At 44.7% G+C, this 19945-nt stretch overlaps 1 protein-coding gene across 11 annotated transcripts in view; it reads left to right on the top strand.

Moving 5' to 3' along the window:
- The first annotated feature begins 8959 nt into the window (after positions 1 to 8959).
- PARP6 (poly(ADP-ribose) polymerase family member 6) overlaps positions 8960 to 19945 on the top strand; it is a 35982-nt gene continuing 24996 nt past the window's right edge. For 2 of the 11 annotated variants that reach the window (XM_053595306.1, XM_053595305.1), the window contains exons 1-9: positions 8960 to 9128; positions 10606 to 10869; positions 10966 to 11149; positions 13132 to 13313; positions 14183 to 14260; positions 15248 to 15342; positions 15766 to 15826; positions 16067 to 16157; positions 16570 to 16636. In XM_053595306.1, coding sequence (XP_053451281.1) covers positions 13311 to 13313; positions 14183 to 14260; positions 15248 to 15342; positions 15766 to 15826; positions 16067 to 16157; positions 16570 to 16636 — 395 coding nt within the window. In that variant the 5' untranslated portion in view covers positions 8960 to 9128; positions 10606 to 10869; positions 10966 to 11149; positions 13132 to 13310. The remainder of the gene's footprint in view (positions 9129 to 10605; positions 10870 to 10965; positions 11150 to 13131; positions 13314 to 14182; positions 14261 to 15247; positions 15343 to 15765; positions 15827 to 16066; positions 16158 to 16569; positions 16637 to 19945) is intronic. The other 9 variants (XR_008380784.1, XM_053595299.1, XM_053595301.1 and 6 more) reach the window with 6 other exon arrangements.

Below are 19945 nucleotides of genomic sequence, written 5' to 3'. Positions count from 1 at the left end.
TTAGCCCTGCCTCAGTGAAGCAGAGGGTGCTACAACATGGAGACCGCAGAATCTCACTTGATCCTTTCCATCTTTGGTTGTAATCTCTGTGTGGCCACTGTCCTGACTGCACTTGCCCCATCCTGACACAGCCAAATCCAACAGATATTCAGATATTCAGAGGCTGTGTATGGCCTCTGGGCCTCCCACCATGGCCAGTCTATTTCCACAATTATGTTAAACAGCCATGTGCTCTTTGGTAGAGCTGAAGAAGAAAAAAACTTTATAGGCTCAGGGATTTAAGAGCCAATGCAGGTCATGCAGCTGTCCTTCCAAACTGTAGGCTGAGCCAGGTGAGGTCTGTAAAGAGGTGACCAAGTCAGTGCCAAGGGCAACTAACAACTGTTAGAGGGCCACTCTTTTCTCCTCATTTCTGACTTATGACACAGCTAAGTGTCCTCTGCCCCCTAGAATCCTAGGCTGACCAAAGCTTTTGATTGGCCATCTGCAGACAGGATTTGGAATTTCTAAGGTTCTGGCCTCCTCCCCTTTAGCTGACTAAGAGGAGCACAGAGCCTGGGTCTGGGTTTCCTAAGGCAGTGGTTCTCAACCTTAATGCTGCAGCCCTCTAATACAGTTCCTGTGGGTCACGACCTGCAGGTTGAGAACCACTGTCCTAAGGCACTTCTTAGGTGATCAGCAGCAAATCCAAGGGATAATAAAGAGAGTCCATGGAATGAGCCTCAGCTTCCTGGGGAGTAGTCCAGAAATGGCCAGACCCAGTGGTCCAACCCTGGGTCTGAAGAGGAAGCCTGTGGTCTGGGTTTGATTACCTGCATTGGAGTAGGAAAAATCAGCTGTGTCCTCAGGACTCAATGTTGGGATGGATGGGGGCTTTGATCGTATCTTCAGGTCTTAACCCAAGTACTCTAGAACAGCGGTTCTCAACCTGTGGGTTGTGATCCCTTTGGGGGTTGAAGGACCCTTTCACAGGGGTCGCCTAAAACCATCATCCTGCATATCAGATATTCACATTACCGTTCACAACAGTAGCAAAATTACAGTTATGAAGTAGCAACAAAAATAATTTTATGGTTGGGGGTCACCACAACAGGAGGAACTATATTAAAGGGTGTGGCATTAGGAAGGTTGAGAATCACTACTCTAGAAAGTAGACTCTGAGGCAAATATTGACTTTTTCTTGGGAGGTGGCAGTCCAGGATGGTGAGGAGGAGAAAATATGGAGGCAATATAGGACAGTGCATTACTGTGCTGGCCACTGCTTCACATGACCTGTAAGGAGACGGCAGGTCATCCAACAGGCTTGTTCGCTGAGAACATGGTGTTTGCAAGCAGAAACTGCACCTTGGAGCAATTTGAGAGGACATTGATCTACCTATTCCTCTCTCATCTCCTGCTTCCATTGGCTAAGAGGCACCCCACAGGAAGCTGGTTTCCCTGCACATTTCAGTTGCATCATCTGCTGAGGCAGGAGGATTACTTGAACCCAGGAATTTGAACCTGTGAGCTAGGCTGAGTGCCATGGTGACACAATGAAATTGTCTTAAAAAAAAAAAAAGGATGTGACCTAGGGAATCCGAAAAGGTGCATAAGTTTTGCCCCCTATATATATTCTGCTATCTCCTGGAGGATTCACAGCCAAAGGCCCCAGAACTCCAACACTGAATTCCATCTTATTTAATTTAGGGGGAAAAGGAAGTATTCAGGTGTGGCTTAGAGGATCAGGATTGGCCCTTTTTTTTCTGGAACCTCCAAGGCCCTAAACTCCATTATCTTCTACTGGATTCTTCACCTCTGTGCCTTTGTTCTCACTTGGGGAAGAGAATTTGGCTTTCATAATCCATAGATGCATGATTGTCTGACCCCTGGCAGTCTGGACTGCTGGCCAAAGGCAGAAAACGCAACTCGAAACAGTTGTATGTGGTTCTGATTCTTCCAGCATAGCGGAACCCTGCACTACAGGACCTCATTGAAAAATCTCAAGAAGAGGTCAACGTGCTTCAACACCCTGACATTTTTTCCAATGCATCCCTTTAATCTCCACTTTGATGGCTGCATGACTTGAATCTCAAGATAAAATTGATGATCATTTAACCAGCTGATTTGATAAACAAATTCGATAACATTGCCTCCATTTCACTTCACTTCCACTAATTCTACACTTCATTCCATGTCTGTATGAGGACTGATTTAATTGCAAGTTACAGAAACCAACACAAATCAGTTTAATCAAGAAGGGAACTGAGAAGTGTAGTTGTGTTACTGACCTTATGCTGGGCTCAAGGCCTTATGCTGAGCTCAAGCGGCTCAGACAAATGTCACCAGGTCTCTCTCATTCCACTTCTCAGGTCTCTGCTTCTCTTTATATCTTGGTCTCATTCTCTGCCCTCCCACAGACAAACTTTCTCCACATGGCAGGGAGAACTGGGTGCCAGTAGCATCAACATCATGTCCTCTTAGCACTATGGCTTCAAAAGCCAGAGAACTTTGAGGGGAAGATTATGATTGGCTCTGCTCAGGTCACAAATCCATACCGGAACTCATCCCTTTGGGAAGGATAATGGTCAGGCCCGGTGCGATGGGTCATTTATCTATCTCTGTCTGGTGGCAGGAGGCAGGAGGCAGAAATGGTATTGTGACTTCCAGCCCCACTAAGTATTTATAAAGTATAAAGACATGTCCTATAGGAATGTATAATTTGGCCTGGCTGGAGTATAGGATGCATGTGGGGGTAGTGAGAGTCAAGTAGGGGCCACCATACACATAGAAAGAGTGTAAGTTTTATTTATTCTGGGGTAATAGTCATTGAAAGGTTTTAAAAGAGGAGTGACAAGATCAGATTTGGGTTTTAAAAAGATCCCTAATCAGCTAAGTGGAGACTAGATTGGAGGAGTGATACCAGGATAAAGAGTCTATTTAGAGGGGCGGCGCCTGTGGCTCAGTCGGTAAGGCGCCGGCCCCATATACCGAGGGTGACCGGTTCAAACCCAGCCCCGGCTGAACTGCAACCAAAAAATAGCCGGGCGTTGTGGCGGGCGCCTGTCGTCCCAGCTACTCGGGAGGCTGAGGCAGGAGAGTCGCTTAAGCCCAGGAGTTGGAGGTTGCTGTGAGCTGTGTGAGGCCACGGCACTCTACCGAGGGCCATAAAGTGAGACTCTGTCTCTACGAAAAAAAAAAAAAGAGTCTATTTAGGAGGCTAATGTAATAGTTCTGGTAAGGAAGAGCAGGGATATATGTAGGTCACCATGAAAGTTTTGGGGCAGTCTGTGCCCATTATGTCACTTCTAAGAAACAGTCCACAGCCTCCTTTCTTATTTCATCTGCGGAAGTTTCAACTTGCTTGGCTTACCAGTGTTGCTGTGAGGGCTTCATTTGTTGCCATCTGCATGGATTTTACATTTCTTGATTTTTGTGTATCTCAAAACTTTCATAATGATCCATGCACAAGAGAGACTGATTTAAGATATTTAAAGAGATAACATTTAAGATTTTTATGAGGTAAAACTGGTTTCATTTAAATGAGGATAGAAAAAGTCTAAGATGCTTCCTTCTCAGGGTTCAGGCTGTATTGTAGGTATTCTTTACTAAACTAGGAAAGAAAGACAGAGTGAGAAGATGAGTTTGCCTGTGAGACATCCAAGTGGAGTTATCCAAATTGCAATGTAAAACTCAGAAAGTATAGGATGGAGATAGAGGTTTGGGAGTTCCAGGCTACACCTGTGTCACTCAGGCTGATTTAAACAGAACCATTTGTTGAAAGGGCATTAGGGGAGTCGTGGGATTGCCTGGCAGGAAACCCAAGCTTGGAAAACTGGCAGGAACAGTGGGAAGCTAGTCTGCCAGAACAAATGCCAAAATCAGATGCCAGAACCAGCCAGCAAGATCACTGCTGCTGTCATTGGACGTTGGATGTTGCCACCACCAGTACCCAAACCATGATAGCCCTTGGGCATGAGATAAAACTGACCCCGCCCTACTGCAGCCATTGTCACTGGGATTAATTCTTCATGCTTCTATTCCTTTGAATCATTTACTCCAGAATCTACATTTTGGGGAACTACTTAGCCAGATCACATGCCTCTAACCTTCTGGAATGTCTTAACTTCTGGAAAGTAAAGATCCAGCATTTTCAGTGTCTGTCATGGAAGGTGGGCTTTGCTTACCTCCAGGACTTGTAAAATAGGAAGGAGATTCAGCATCTGGGAAATCTGAAATGAACAAGATCTGCTTCAAGTGGGGGCTATGGAGGCCACTGGGAAGAGTGATAAAAGGAGAAATGAATGTAGACTGAACTGTTTTCATACTTAAATAGGGAATGAAGGAAAAGGACTCTATTATGTATCGGGCAGTGCCTGTGGCTCAGAGGAGTAGGCGCTAGCCCCATATGCTGGAGGTGGCAGGTTCAAACCCAGCCCCAGCCAAAAAAACTACAATATATACACATATATATATAAAGATGCTGTGAAAGAGCCATATGAAGTATAGGAAGACACTAGAAGGGTAGCATCTAGAATGGGGGTGTCCAACCTTTTTCTTTTTTGCCACACATTGGAAAAATAAGAATTGTCTTAGGCCACACAGTAAATACACAAACAGTAACAAAAGCTGATGAGCAAAAAAAAAAAGGTCCATGCATACTTTTTTTTCTTTATTTCTTCTGAGACAGAGTCTCACTGTTTCCCAGGCTAGAGTGCTGTGGCATTAGCCCACTTTACAGCAACCTCAAACTCTTGGGCTCAAGTGGTCTTCTTGCCTCAGCCTCCTCAATAGCTGAGACTACAGGCTCCTGCCACAACATTGGGCTAGTTTTCTATTTTTAGTAGAGATAGGGTCTCACTCTTGCTCAGGCTGGTCTCGACCTCCTAAGCTCAAGGGATCCACCAGTCTTGACCTCACTGATTGCTAGGATTACATGCATGAGCCACCAAACCCAGCTCTGTGCATACTTTTTGAAACATCCAACACTACAGATAAGCAAAACAGTTCTCAAATAATCTGCCCTCAAATAATATGCCATGTGGTGCATGAGCCACACGTTGGACCACTACCCCCCTCCGGCATTCTAGACCATAAGACCCAATGGAGGAAAGGTTTACAGGGACAGTTTGATCAAATGACATCAGGTGGTCAAATAAGTTAAACCTGAAAATTTCCAATGGATTTGGCAGTTTGCAAATCATTTGTAACTTTGGTGAAAGTATTTTTAGTAGAAATTTTGGGAAGAGGTTAGATGGCACAAGATTTAAGGAATAAATCAAAGGTGAGCAAATGAAAGAGAGTCCAGACTACTCCTAGAAGCTTGGTTGAAGACAAGAAAAATCAGTAGCACGTGGGATTAAAACTGAATTTTTTTGTTGTTGAGACAGAGTCTCCCTATGTTGCCCTCAGTAGAGTCCTGTAATGTCATAGCTCACAGCAACCTCAAACTCTTGAGCATAAGTGATTTTCTTGCCTCAGCCTCCCAAGTAGCTGGGACTACAGGCACCCACCACAACACCCGGCTATTTTTTGTTGCAGTTGTCATTGTTTAGCTGGCCCAGGCCGGGTTTGAACCCACCACCCTCTGTGTATGTGGCTGACACCGTAACCACTGTGCTACGGGTGCCAGGCCAAAACTGGATATTTTTTAAATAGGTTGAGCTAGTTGATCACATTTATATGCTGAGATCAAAGAAGGGGGGAAAGGAAAAAGTTGACTATACATGAAGGAGATGGGTAAGTAAAGGAGCAAAGTTCCTGAAGAGGCAGAAGGGAATGAGATACAGATCACAGTGAAAGGATTGACACTGAATTTGAAGGGAGACCTCTCCACTTCTGAAATAGAAAGGATGAGAGAGAATCAAATGTTTGCAGAGAACACAAAATTGATGCAGTTGCCCCCATTGCCTTTATTTTCTCTGTGAAACAGAATGGGGTATGGTGGGGAAGGCTGACATGTGGAAGGATTGCTGGGCACACTGAGGGCCCAGATGAGAAGACTGTGAATTTGTATTGGGTACAAGTTCAGTTAGCTTAAGTGATTTATTCTAGATAAAGAGTGACTCCTAGACCCCTTAGGTCAGAGGGCCTTAGAGCTGGGAAGCTGCCAGGCACTGGAGAGTAGTCTTTACCTTTTCTGGCTTCATTTTCTGTTCCCAGATGTTCTTTTTCCTTTTTTCATTCATCACAGTAGGTGGTAAGTGGATGCACCATAGCTCCTGAGTCTGTATCTCTTCTGGTAAGAAACTAGTTCAATTAGATACAAAATCTCTTAGCCTAATCCCAGATTCTCAGGCGAGAACATCTGCTTAACACAGCTTCAGACAGGAATCCACTCACAATTCAGTAAACCGCAGCCAGGCACGAGGGGTCACGCAAGACAAATATGGCCCTGGGGCCTCTGGATTTGGAGTGAGGGTATGGAAAATATAATTCCCATAGAACAGGGCTCATGGGTTGGGCTAACCTAAATTTGTGTCCTTCCAGGAGCTGAAATCTGCAGGATTGAGTGACTTCCTTTATCCTGGTTTAGTACAGGAGAGTAGACAAATGTAGATACCTGGAATGATCCAGGAGTATGATTTTTTTTTTTTTTTGAGACAGAGTCTAAGTATTTTGCCCTCGGTAGCGTGCAGTGGCGTCACAGCTTACAGCAACCTCAAATTCTCGGGCTTACAAGATTCTCTTGCCTTAGCCTCCCAAGTAGCTAGGACTACAGATGCTCCCAGAACACCCGGCTATTTTTGTTGTTGTTGTTGTTGTAGTTGTCATTGTTGTTTAGCAGCCCCAGTCCGGGTTTGAACCTGCCAGCTCTGGTATATGTGGCCAGCGCCCTAACTACTGAGCTACGGGTGCCGAGCCCGGGAGTATGAATTTTAAAGAATAAAGACAAGCATATTAACAAAACACGACTGAAGTCACAGACTTAAAGGTCTACACTGGGCAGGAAAGGAAATGAAGCCAAGAAGATCCTGATAAACTAGCTGAGATTGATGATGAATGGAAGAGCTGCTGGTATGAGGTGGGAGGAGTTGCGGAGTAGGAATCCTGAAGGTTGTGGAGTACCAGAGTTTAACAAATCACTCATGGGGACAGTTCCCCTTGTGCTTACCCAAGATGCTTATATTCAGACATACTCCCACATGTGCATAGTTCTCAAAAGCTGTTACACAGCCATTGATAATGAGCTGTTTTAGGAAGCAAGGCTGTCACCTTCTCCAACTATTCTGAATGCCTGCACTTTGAAACTAAGGGTATATCCTTCTTTTTCCCCCAGTTATTATAAGCAATGGGTATAAGAAACTAATAACGAGACAGTGTTGTGGCCCAGGCTGAGTGGCACCTGTAGCCACTGGTTACAGTGCCAGCCACATACACCTAGGGTAGCGGGTTTGAACCCAGCCTGGACCAGCTAAACAATGACAACTGCAACAAAAAATAGTCAGGCGTTGTGGCCAGTGCCTGTAGTCCCAGCTTCTTGGGAGGCTGAGGCAAGAGAATCACTTAAGCCCAAGAGTTTGAGGTTGCTGTGAGCAGAGAGAGACATCAAGCATCAAGAAGGGAGAGGCTGAGTATGTGCAAATGTTAAAAAAAAAAAAAGCTTCACTGGGAAAATTTTGAGGCCAGTAGTTCAAGGGTAGGTAGACATGACATGTTCATGGACCAAAGCTGGGCGGTGCATGTGGCTCAAAGGAGTAGGGTGCTGGCCCCGGCCAAAAACTGCAAAAAAAAAAAAAGAAAAAAGAAAGGAAATTATGGACCAAAGCTTTCCTTGAGTGTGCTGTGTCCAGTCACAAAGAGAGAGTGAGGAAAGAGATAAGCCTTTTCTCATTAGTGCTGATGGAAAAGAGGGGCATGTGTAAGCCCCAGGCTGATAAGGATGAAGGAGGTCTGGCCATGTCTAGGGTTGATAAGCATAATAACCATCTTTACAGCGTCCGTTTATGGACTACTTTCTAGTCCCAGATATTCTGCTGGTTACTTCCCACGGATTGGAGTTCGAATCGTATGAAATTGCAGGTATTTGGCTGTTTACATCCTACAAAAATGGCAATTTCATACAGTTCAACCTAACACTATTTCATTTCATCCTGACCACAGCAGCTCCATGAAACAGCTATTAATGTCTCCATTCAAAGATGAGAAAACTAAAACTCTGAAGGTGAAAGCCTTTGTTTACGGCTGCACAATTTCTAAGTGATGAAACCAAGTTCTGAACCCACCCACACTGTTTGACTAGAAGGCTGGGGTGCTTTCTAGCACACTGCAGCTACCAGGGAAGCCAATGAATTATGTTAAGAACTCAAAGACAGAGTCTCACTATGTCGCCCTCGGTAGAGTGCGTGGCGTCACAGCTCACAGCAACCTCCAACTCTTGGGCTTAAGCGATTCTCCTGCCTCAGCCTTCCAAGTAGCTGGGACTCCAGGCGCTCGCCACAATGCCCGGCTATTTTTTTTGTTGTTGCGGTTGTCATTGTTGTTTAGCAGGCTCGGGCCGCGTTTGAACCCACCAGCCTCAGTGTATGTGGCTGACGCCATAACCATTGTGCTAAGGGCGCCCAGCCAGACGCTGAGGTTTTTGACTCTCACTTCAGAACCAGAGATTCCTGGAGTCAGCAGGGACTCAGGAGTTCCCTCTCAAAAGCTATCTGTTGGACTCCTCCAGTGAAGGGGCTCCCTCTCAGTCCATAAGCAACCCTGATTGCCGGCCCTCCTCATTCCTCCCACCACGCGGGGCGCCAAATGCAGACATTCCCCTTCCGAAGGCCCTCCGCGTGCCGCCAGAGTCCCTCTTGTTTCTCCACTCGCCCTCCCCGCCCCATGGCGCAGGCGCCGCCCGCGCTCCGCGCCCCCTCCCAACTAGCAGGCCCCGCGCAGGCGCCCCAAGGCTGGCGCCGGCGGCCGAGGCGCGCGCAGGCTCAGGCCGCGTGGCTGTTGGTCGGGAGCGGGCCTCGTGACCGCGGTGTCGCCGCGCGAGCGTGCGCAGAGTGGCTCAGCGCGCCCGTGACGGAAAGACTAGGGGTGGGGTGCGCGACCTCGCCCGCCCGGCCCGGCCCGGCCCCCGCCCCTTGGCCTGCTGCTCCGCCCCCGCGGGGCGTCCCGGGCCGCTAGTCCCTCGGCGGCGGCCGCGCGCGCGGCCCGGGGTCGCCGTGAGTACTCGCGAGGCTGGCCTGTAGGGCAGCCACTACGGGGACGGGGCGGGGCGGCCGAGCCGCGGGAAGGGTGCGGGCCCGCCCCGCCTCGGCCGGGGTGGGCGAAGTGAGGGGTTAGACCAGGTGGCTCTGGAGGGTCCTCCGAGCTTGGCAGGATTCTCTCAGGCTCAGTGGCTGGCGGCAGAGATCCGGCACAAAGCTTCTTCCCTGGGGAGGTTGTGGGGGTCTTTGGGTCTCCGGAGGGACCCCGGAGAAGAGCTGTAACTGCTCCCTCAGCGAGGCCGCAGGGCCTCCCCTGGAAGCGCAGTGGCAGAGAGTATTTCATGGCTAGCTCCATCCTCTCTCTCCGCTGGGTACCCGAGATAGCATAGCAGAGCGGGAGTCGCCCCTCGGTGTTTCTTCCCTACACTCTTTGTTTAGTGGTCTGGTCCTTTTGAGAAGGGGCACATGGTATGGAGCGGAGTAATCTCTTCCAGGACTACAAAGCTGGGAGCCAAACTCAGAATAATTAAAACGCTGAGATTGGCGGCTTCTTATACCATATGTAAAGCTGTCACATACGGAGAAGCACCCGTGGACCTAGGGAATGACTTTAGTGACCCAAACTTGAGGCTTATTTACATTTGGCCTATTCCCATGGAAATTCTTAAAGCGTTCTATGGTAGCTACCATCATCCACACTAAACACTGAGCTTAACACCTCTTTCTGCATTTTCATGTGGTCTGTATTTGGCCCAGCTACTTTTGAAAGGATCCCTTCTTTATCTCTATTTAGATAAATCAGATAGGTCTTTCTAGCTTAATTAATGAACAGCTCCCTTCTTTAGTTAGAACCACATCACATGAAGATTAGATGTAATTAGTATCTGTCAAATGTCCTTAAGTCCCATTTCCACTATACTAACCCTAAGGAAGTTGTTTGACTTTCCTAGGCCTTAGCATTGCACAAAATGAAAGTTTTGAACTAGGCCTCCTTTCAAGCTTATTCTTTAAAATATCTGTGTCATAGGGCGGCGCCTGTGGCTCAGGGAGTAGGGCGCCGGCCCCATAGGCCGAGGGTGGCGGGTTCAAACCCAGCCCCGGCCAAACTGCAACAAAAAAATAGCCGGGCGTTGTGGCGGGCGCCTGTAGTCCCAGCTGCTTGGGAGGCTGAGGCAAGAGAATCGCGTAAGCCCAAGAGTTAGAGGTTGCTGTGAGCCGTGTGACGGCACTCTACCCGAGGGCGGTACAGTGAGACTCTGTCTCTACAAAAAAAAAAAAAAAAAATCTGTGTCATTCTGTGTATTCCATGACCCACCACTTGTTTTTTCCCCACTCTTTGCCTGTTAAGCCCATTCTCCATCTCTCCAGAGGAAAAGGCATGGAGAGTAGAGGGAGCAAGTCTTTTTCTGATTTGAAAAAGTCAGTAATTACTGAACTGTCTCTTACATGGACAAAAAACTCCCTCTAAACTACCTTTTTCTTCTTGTGATAGCAGCAGAAACCAAGCAGCAACAGCCCTTGGAGAGAGGCTAAATTTTTCTTGACTTCTGCAGCAACAAAGACCTTGAACAAGTCAGTACTGCTGGCCTACATTGCCATCATCCTACTGCTCACCCCAAGACAACATAAGCTGGATATTAATACCGCCTGCTTTACTCCTCTGCGATCATCAAGATCAGCACGTGACTGTTTATCTTCAAATCTCACAAACCCAGCCCCTAGATCTTCATATTCTGGTTCTCAGCTGCTCTTGAAGGTGAATGATGTTTTACTCTTCTAAAATAATTATTGTGTGATTTTTGTCTATGTGTGGAAGCATTTAAGTTCTTGTATATATTTCTCATTTGGGTAGGTATCCATTGATTGATTGATTGATTCATTCATTCAAGATATATGTTAAGGGACTGAAAATATAGACCAGTGATTTTCAACAGTGTGCCACAGCATACTAGTGTGCCATTGAGAGGATTTTAAGTGTGCCAGAAAAATTTTAAAGATCATTAACTAAATTATTTTTGAGAGAAGTTTAAAGCACAGTAAGTATATTCTTTTTTTTACTCTTTTCTTTCTTTTTTTTTTTTTAATCAACATAATTGAAGTGTGCCATGGAAGTTTAACTATAGGTTCAAGTGTATGGTGAGATAAAAAGGTTGAAAAACACTCATATAGGTGGTGAAAACAGTCAACGTCTCTGCCACCATTAAGCTTATACATTCTGATGGGAGACAAAATATTTTGTGTTAGAAGGTGTAAGTGCTGTGGAAAAAAAAGCGGACAGAAGGATGGTGCTAGTATGTGTGTGTTGGGGTGTTGCTGTTTTATTAAAATGGCCAAGGTGACCTTTGAGCAGATCTGAAAGAGTAAAGGAACAAGCCATTTGGATATTAGGGTGAAAAGCATTCCAAAAAGGGGAAGTAACGGAGACAAAGGCTCTCTTGTGGGAATATGCTTAATATGTTTGAAGAACAGTAGGAAGGCAATTGTGGAGTCTCAGGTAATTTTCCTGTCAACATTTAGAGTTGACTTTCTCAGCCCTTGTTAGAGTAGCTTCTAATTTTTTAAAATGAAATTTTCCACCTATAGGAAAGTAGGTAGTACAAGAAACTCCCATGTACACATCACTCAGCTTCATAAGTAGTCAACATTTTGCCATATTAATTTCATCTATTCTTCCCCTGCCTTTTGTACTATGGTAGTTTAAAGCAAATCTCAGATATCAGATTATTTCAGAATGTCAGTTATAATTTCCTTTTGTATTGTTTCTCATGAGTCAGGCAGCACTACATATATAAGCGAGAAGACTGCTATATTGACTTTTCCCTGGCTGTATGCCTTACGTCCCTATACTGAGTCAGTTACCAGGCTTAAGTTGGCATTTTAGGAACAGACCATAGGCTCTTAGAACACACAAGGATATAGAACAGTGGTTTTAAAATTTTGTCATGCATCAGAATTACTGGGCCTCATCCCTGGAGTTTCTAGTTCAGTAGATCTTAGGGGCTCGAGAATTTGTGTTTCTAACAAAATTCCTAGGTGATACTGATGTTGCACATCCACTGACCTCACTCAGAGAACTACTGATCTAGAACGCAAGGCTCAATAGAGCTGTGTTAAGAGACCAAAAACGCTTCTATTTGAGATTGGAATAGGTTAGACTGAGGTATGTGCAGAGACAGTGACCTACTGATCCAGAGAGCAACTGAAAGCTGTTTTAGACTATACTAAGGAAGCTTTGTCATCTTCACAATTTGACAGATGAGTTTGTTTTTATTACTGTATGTTGAAGCTTCAGTGAGACTAAAAGTTGCTGGTATAGTATTAAGGTTCCTCAGGATTAGAAGCAATCAGGGGAAACTAACTATACAAAAGGTCAGCAGGTTAAGTCTTTTTCTAAGTGTTAGGATCATCATACTTTTATTTAGTGGGTAGGTTCCAAGATGACTCCAGGGCATTATTTTGACCATGACAACTCAGATCATGATTGCCAGACAGTGTTCAGTATTGCTGAGGACATTTTAAGTTAGCTGTGATTGCCATATAATGGCTTCTAGTAATACTGATGTTTAAAAAGTGGTAATGGCTCAAGATGGAGAAATAAGTAGGAATAGAATCTGGGAAGAATCTGATTCTGCTTCTTAATTCTGCCAGGGGTTGGCACAGTAAAGGACGTTCCAAAATAAACTGACCAGATGAAGTAGCATAAACATCTGGTCTTGCCACCATCACTTTTGGCTTCAGGAGTGGTCACTTAATGAACTAGAGCAGAAATTTGTTCCACTTCTAGCTTTCTAGTTTAAATGGAATAGCAGTGTCTTATGTTTGTATAGTGTGCTTTCACTGTTCATTATCTTTAAAGAAATAACATGTATAAGTGTGTGTATATGCATGCAACTGGGTCTTTATGTGCAAGTATCTGTATGTATGTATAATAAAAGTATATTCATAAATACATGTGCCTTTGTTTACACCACCCAACTATTAAGTGGTGATAAAACCGGTTGTTATTTACTTTCCACAGGACATTGCCTTGTTACCACCACAACAGCAGAGCCTGCCATCCCCAGCAGTTCTCCAATTGCCCCTGACGTCTCCCTTTTTGGCTTCCTAAATGCCCATGTTATTGGCCTGGGTTCAGCTGGTGGTATGGAGGGGTGCTGCCTAGCACTAACCTGAGAGTGTGTGTGACCCACTGACCCAATGGTGAGAAGTGATTGTCTACCTCTCTAGCTGATTGTCCAACGGGATAGATAAGACAAGTACAGATCACACCCTTTCCTAGTATTTTTACTTCCACCCTTTTGAAAGATAGAGTGACTATTTGACACTAAAGGAAATGGAAGAGACACAGAAATAGTATTTCTTGGTGTGTTATGTGTAGGTGGGTTTTCTTGGGAAGGAAGGAGTTAAATACAAGGTGTCCAAGATGTTGCCTCTAACGTTACCTACCATACATAGGGAAAATGGGAAATTGATCTTTATTTTGTAAATAAAGATCTCTGGATCTTTATTTACAAAATATTTTTTACAAAATATTTATAAAATATTCTATGTGTTGCTCACCTCTGTAAAATTTTTTAATGAATATTTTGTAAATAAAGATATGTTTAGCTACAATTTCTTATTTTCCGTATGTGTGGTGTACTTTAAGAGGTAGAAAGGGAATGATGAGACAAGAGAGCTTAAGTGTACTCTGGAGCTATCTTGGGGAATGATCCTAGAAGAGGCCAGCTTGTACTGGAACCCAGATATGTTTAGGAACCAGCCTTGACAATGAAGGCTATAAGAGTCTTAGTCTTCCCACTGAGTCTTAAGAAGAGTAAAATTCCCTACTGTTTTCCTCTGTCCCATCAAGTAGAGCTATGCCATGGAGATGATCGGATTCAGTAAGAGACCAAGACACTCCCAAAGGGTGAGGTGAAAGGTATAAAGAGTTTAGGGCCTCAGTTATTCTATCCCAAGGGACCTTCCCCATTTCTTAGGGAATCTGTGTCCTATCATTACTACCCCAGCCCATTCCGTGGGATAACAAGGACCTAACAAAGGATGGTATTCTTACTTCTTATAATTAGGACATCAAAGGCCAGTTCTGGAATGATGATGATTCGGAGGGAGATAATGAATCAGAAGAATTTCTCTATGGAGTTCAGGTGAGAGTATATCTATCTCCCAAGACCCATGTTGAATGGTGTAGGTGTGTACTTCTCTCTGGAGTCATAGTAGTGAAAGAGGTTGTTCAGAGCACAGATGAGATGAGAATATAATGTTGGTATAGTCTGAACATAGTCTTATTAGAGCTGATCTATGGGTAATGATCCTAGAAGAGGATTGCCTGGATTTTTACCTATCTCAGAGTAAACTACATCTTCTGTTCTGCATGCTACCTATACATTTTTATTTTTTTTTAGAGACAGAGTCTCATTTTGTCACCCTCAGTAGACTGCTGTGGTGTCACAGCTCATAGCAACTTCCAGCTCTTGGGCTTAGGCAATTCTCTTGCTTCAGCCTCCCGAATAGCTGGAACTACAGGTGCCCACCACAACGCCCAGCTGTTTTTTTATTTGCAGTTTGGCCGGGGCTGGCTTTGAACCCGCCACCCTCAGTATATGGGGCCGCCCACCTATATGTTTTTACTTAGAAGCAACGTTTTCTGACTCTCTTTCTCGATGGCCAGTGGGGTCGCATCTTAAAGGATTACTCTGCTGGTTATTGCTTAATGCTGTTACTATTCAGGGCAAAATCCCAAGCAGAAATACTTAGACTCTCAGAATGGTTTTCTGATAGAACCAAGCTGAGTTAAAATCTGTACTCTTAAGCGTCTTCAGAATAGTCATAGAATGTATATGTAAGCATCCTGGTTAAGATCTGAGAGGAAAAGCTGGACGTGTAAAAGATGTGAACTCAAGCAAAGCTTACCTTTGGTCTGGTGAAACAGTTGTAGAGTGGTGATAGGAGGGATACTTGTATGTTGATGGAGTCCCTAGCTAGTGCCTTCACATAAGTGGCTTTAATTTCCTCTGCTGCTGCTGTCTCATTTCTTTTTTTCCTGGTGTCTCTTTGTGTTCTTTTCATTTTCATCTTTCCTTCTCCTGCCTATTTTTTCCCACACCTCTCCACCCTTTTTGCAACTATCTCAGGGGAGCTGTGCAGCTGACCTGTATCGACACCCACAGCTTGATGCAGACATTGAAGCTGTGAAGGAGATCTACAGTGAGAACTCTGTATCCATCAGGTGGGACTCTGCTTCAGGATGGCAAGGGAGCAACCTGCTTCTTTCTGAGTTGTTAAAAAGCTAGAGGTTTTTTTCTTTTCACGGTATGATTAGGGATAAATTACGAACTTAATGATATAAATTGCTCGATATATAAGCTTGACTGACAGGAGAGAGTAGGGAAGGCTATTTTTCTTAGAAATTTTCTTCTTTTCCTAGACCCATTTAGGCTGATAGTTTCACCTTAGAGGTACAAAAGGTTCTGGCCTGGAGAAGGCTCTGATCATATATGTGGCATGAGGCTATAGCTCAGACCCTATATACAAAAATGGCTTCTACTCTTCCATCTCCCCTGTCCCACACCCAGTTCTCCTTCTACCTCAGTCTCTGTTCCTGTCTTTCTCCCTTAATGAGTCTCACCTGTGGTTGCCTGTATCTCTATAGAGAATATGGAACTATCGATGACGTGGACATTGACCTCCACATCAACATCAGCTTCCTCGATGTAAGTGGGGCTAGTACCTGCCAACAACATGTCTAGCTGGACTTGTGGAATTTGTCATGTAGGCCAGGAGTCTTGTTCCTGAGTGCTGTATTTGGAGCACATATTCTTCATCTCTGTCTTTCCTAGACCATCAGCAGACAGTGGTGTGTACTGTCATGTGCATGCATGTGTCACATGGGGAAACTTCAAGTCCATTCCCCTATGTTGCTAAACTGGAAATTATTTTTCTTATTCTTTTAGGAGGAAGTCTCTACAGCCTGGAAGGTCCTCCGTACAGAACCCATTGTGTTGAGGCTACGATTCTCTCTCTCCCAGTACCTTGATGGACCAGGTAAAGGCAATGACTTGGAGCAAGCAGCTGTAATTCAAAGTCCTATGTTAACTGAAGTAGAGAAAGACTAGGAAGAAGGTCCTTGGGCTCCTTCTGTAGGCCATTGGTAGTGGGTTTTTAGTTTCCTGTTATTGGTGTCTTCATCTCCTGTCACCTGATAGCCATTCCCTAAAGCCCTTTTGGGCTAATGGTGTTGTTTTCTCTGGTTCTAAACTTGCTACAGAAGGTATTTGAAATTGATTAGACATCTTCCAGAACCTGCCCTCTACCTCAGACATTTGCCTTTCCACCATTATTAAGAGAATCCAGCAGCATTTGTTTTTAGAATCTGAAGAAGCTATTCCACTGAACTATGCCTTTGGACTCCCAGGAGGGTAGAGATGTGTACTTACTAGGAACCTTCTCTTTGCAGAACCATCAATTGAGGTTTTCCAGCCATCGAATAAGGAAGGGTTTGGGCTCGGTCTTCAGTTGAAAAAGTAAGAACTTTGATCTTTTCTGATCTGAGGTATTTGAGGGAAAGAGATAGAAATATGTGGATGGACAGACAGAGCCTTGGATGGAATGTTTCCTTCCAAAAGAGTCTTCCTGAAATGTGCCCAGGAAAAGCTAAGATATATTTGGGGAGCCAAATTTATCACTCTAGAGGGGGAATCTGTGGTTCTTGGGTGTCAGAACTTAAGACTTCTTAGAGGCATAAGGAGGGGCTCATAACTATTTAACATTTAAGGAAAGGTACAACCCTGGAATTGGAGTCATGTCATTCATATTTCCTCTTACGAGTTCCCCAGAGGGTAGAACTCTGAGAACTCAGAGGATTTTAGTTTATTGAATGTGTTGAGCATTGTGCTAAGTGTTTGGTATACAAAGAGAAATGAAGTACATTTTATACCCTCAGTGAAGTTCCAAATAGAGTCCAATGGATACATATTCTTTTTTTTTTTTTTGTAGAGACAGAGTTTCACTTTATTGCCCTCGGTAGAGTGCCGTGGCATCACACAGCTCACAGCAACCTCCAACTCCCGGGCTTAGGCGATTCTCCTGCCTCAGCCTCCTGAGTAGCTGGGACTACAGGCGCCTGCCACAACGCCCGGCTATTTTTTTGTTGCAATTTGGCCAGGGCTGGGTTTGAACCCGCCACCCTCAGCATATGGGGCCAGCACCCTGCTCACTGAGCCACAGGCACGCCCTTTTTTTTTTTTTTTTTATTGAGACAGAATCTCACTTCGTCACCCTTGGTAGAGTACCATGGCATCACAGCTCACAGCAACCTCCAACTCTTGGGCTCAAGCGATTCTCTTGCCTTAGCCTCCCTAGTAGCTGGGAACACAGGCACCCTCCACAATGCCTACTTTTTTTGTTGTTGTTGTTCAGCAGGTCTGGGTGGGGTTAAACCCACCAGCCCTGGAGCACATGGCCAGTGCCCTAACCCCTGAGTTATGGGCACCGAAGCCCAGTGGATACATATTCTTTTTTTTTTTTTTTTTTTTAATTGTTGGGAATTCATTGAGGGTACAATAAGCCAGGTTACACTGATTGCATTTGTTAGGTAAAGTCCCTCTTGCAATCATATCTTGCCCCCAGAAGGTGTGGCACACACCAAGGCCCCACCCCTCTCCCTCCTTCTCTCTCTCTGAGTGGATACATATTCTAATACAAATGAATATGTAAAGTTTAGAAAGAACACAGGTAAAGGAGTGACTCAGTCTGGTGACAAGTGCAGGACTGTGAATGAAAGATGATTAATGATTTTGTAGGATGAGTAAGTGCTGTCCACATAGACAGGCTCTGAGAGTGAATAACATTTGCAGGGGCATAGTCACATGAAGCAGCACATATGTAAGTAGCTTCGAGTAGTTAAGTATTGCTGAGGAAATGCAAAGGAAGGGTGGTAGGAATTAAAGCCAGATAGTATGTATTCAGATTAGGAAGGTCTTGGGCTTTTATCCTGTAGGTGGTGGAAATATTGAAAGCTTTTAGGCAAAGAAAGGACAAGGTCAGACTTAGTTTTAGTAAAACTATTCTGGGGTTGGTGCCTATAGCTCAAGCGGCTAAGGCGCCAGCCACATACACCAGAGCTGGCGGGTTCGAATCCAGCCCAGGCCTGCCAAACAACAGTGACAACTACAACCCAAAAATAGCCGGGCATCGTGGCAGGCGCCTGTAGTCCCAGCTACTTAGGAGGCCGACGCAAGAGAATTACTTAAGCCCAGGAGTTGGAGGTTGCTGTGAGCTGTGATGCCACAGCACTCTACTAAGGGCGACAGCTTAAGGCTCTTTCTCAAAAAAAAGAAAAACTATTCTGGTAGCATTGTACAAAACAGATAGTGGGGAGGAGACAAGGGACCAGAGTTACTTTAATGCAGTGGTTCTCAACCTTCCTAATGCTGCAGCCCTTTAATACAGTTCCTGTGGGTCACGTCCCATAGGATGAGAACCGCTGCTTTAATGGGAGGCTTTTGTAGAATTATAGGGCGGCGCCTGTGGCTCAGTGAGCAGGGCGCCGGCCCCATATACCGAGGGTGGCGGGTTCAAACCCAGCCCCGGCCAAACTGCAACAAAAAAATAGCCGGGCATTGTGGTGGGCGCCTGTAGTCCCAGCTACTCGGGAGGCTGAGGCAGGAGAATCGTCTAAGCCCGGGAGTTGGAGGTTGCTGTGAGGTGTGTGACGCCACAGCACTCTACCAAGGGCAATAAAGTGAAACTCTGTCTCTACAAAAAAAAAAAAAGAATTATAGACATGAAATGCTAAAGGCCTGAACTAAAGTGTGACTATAGGTAAGAATGGAAATAAGAGACAGATTAGAGAAATTTGTGAAGTATGAAATCAGCAAGACTTGAAGGCTGATTTGGATATGTGGATTATGGTCCTAAGGAGTAAGGAATAGTGGAATTTTACTCTTAAGTTTCCAGCCTAGGTGTCTGAGTAAATTTTGATGCCAACAATTTAAATACAGATAGAAGAAAAGGAGCAGGTTTGTAGGATGAGGATAATTAGTTAACATTTTAGCTTGTTGCTTAGAGGTACCTTTGGGATACGCAGGTGAAGATGTTCAATATATGTCAATATGCTACTTACAGAAGAGGTTAGGGTTTTAAATATGCACCTGTGTTTGTATGGAAGTTATAACTGGTGAATATGAGATTGTTAAAGGAGCATAAGAAGTGAAAGGAAATAGGATCAAGGGCAAAATACCCTTAAACACCCAGGCAAAATACCCAAGAAACCAACAGAGTAAGCAAAGGAAGAAGAAACTTTGCAGGGAGGTCAAAGAAGAATAAGAAGAGAATGGTGGCATAGAAGACAAGCAAGGAATGGTTTTACAGGGAGGACCAGATGCCGGAGAAGATTAGTAGGAGGAGAACTGTAAGAGTTTCTATAGGATTTATTATCAAGTTTTTAGTGGAATGGTGAAAGTAGAAACCAGGATACATAAAGTTGAGAAGTGGGTGATTGGCAACAGAGTAGAGACAATAAGTATAAATTATAAAAAATTTGGATGAGGATAGGAAAGGAAGAGTAGAGGTAGTTAGACTGAGCTCCAGAAGGTGAAATTTTGGTAGACTTCGGGAAAGAAACTGACAGGAGAGGGGACTCGTTGACACATTAAGGTCCCTAAAGAGGCAAGGTGGGGCTGAGATCTAGAGCACATACAAAGAGATTGATCTTAAAGGAAGGTCACCTTGTCTGCAAGGAATGAGGGATCAAGGTAAGAATGGAAATGGAAATAGATTTTGTAGGCCAGGTGCAATGGCTCATGCCTGTAATCCTAGGAATCTGGGAGGCT

Source organism: Nycticebus coucang, chromosome 6, assembly GCF_027406575.1.
Source record: "Nycticebus coucang isolate mNycCou1 chromosome 6, mNycCou1.pri, whole genome shotgun sequence".
Lineage (NCBI taxonomy): Eukaryota > Metazoa > Chordata > Mammalia > Primates > Lorisidae > Nycticebus > Nycticebus coucang.
This window is presented reverse-complemented; position numbering and strand designations above follow the sequence as displayed.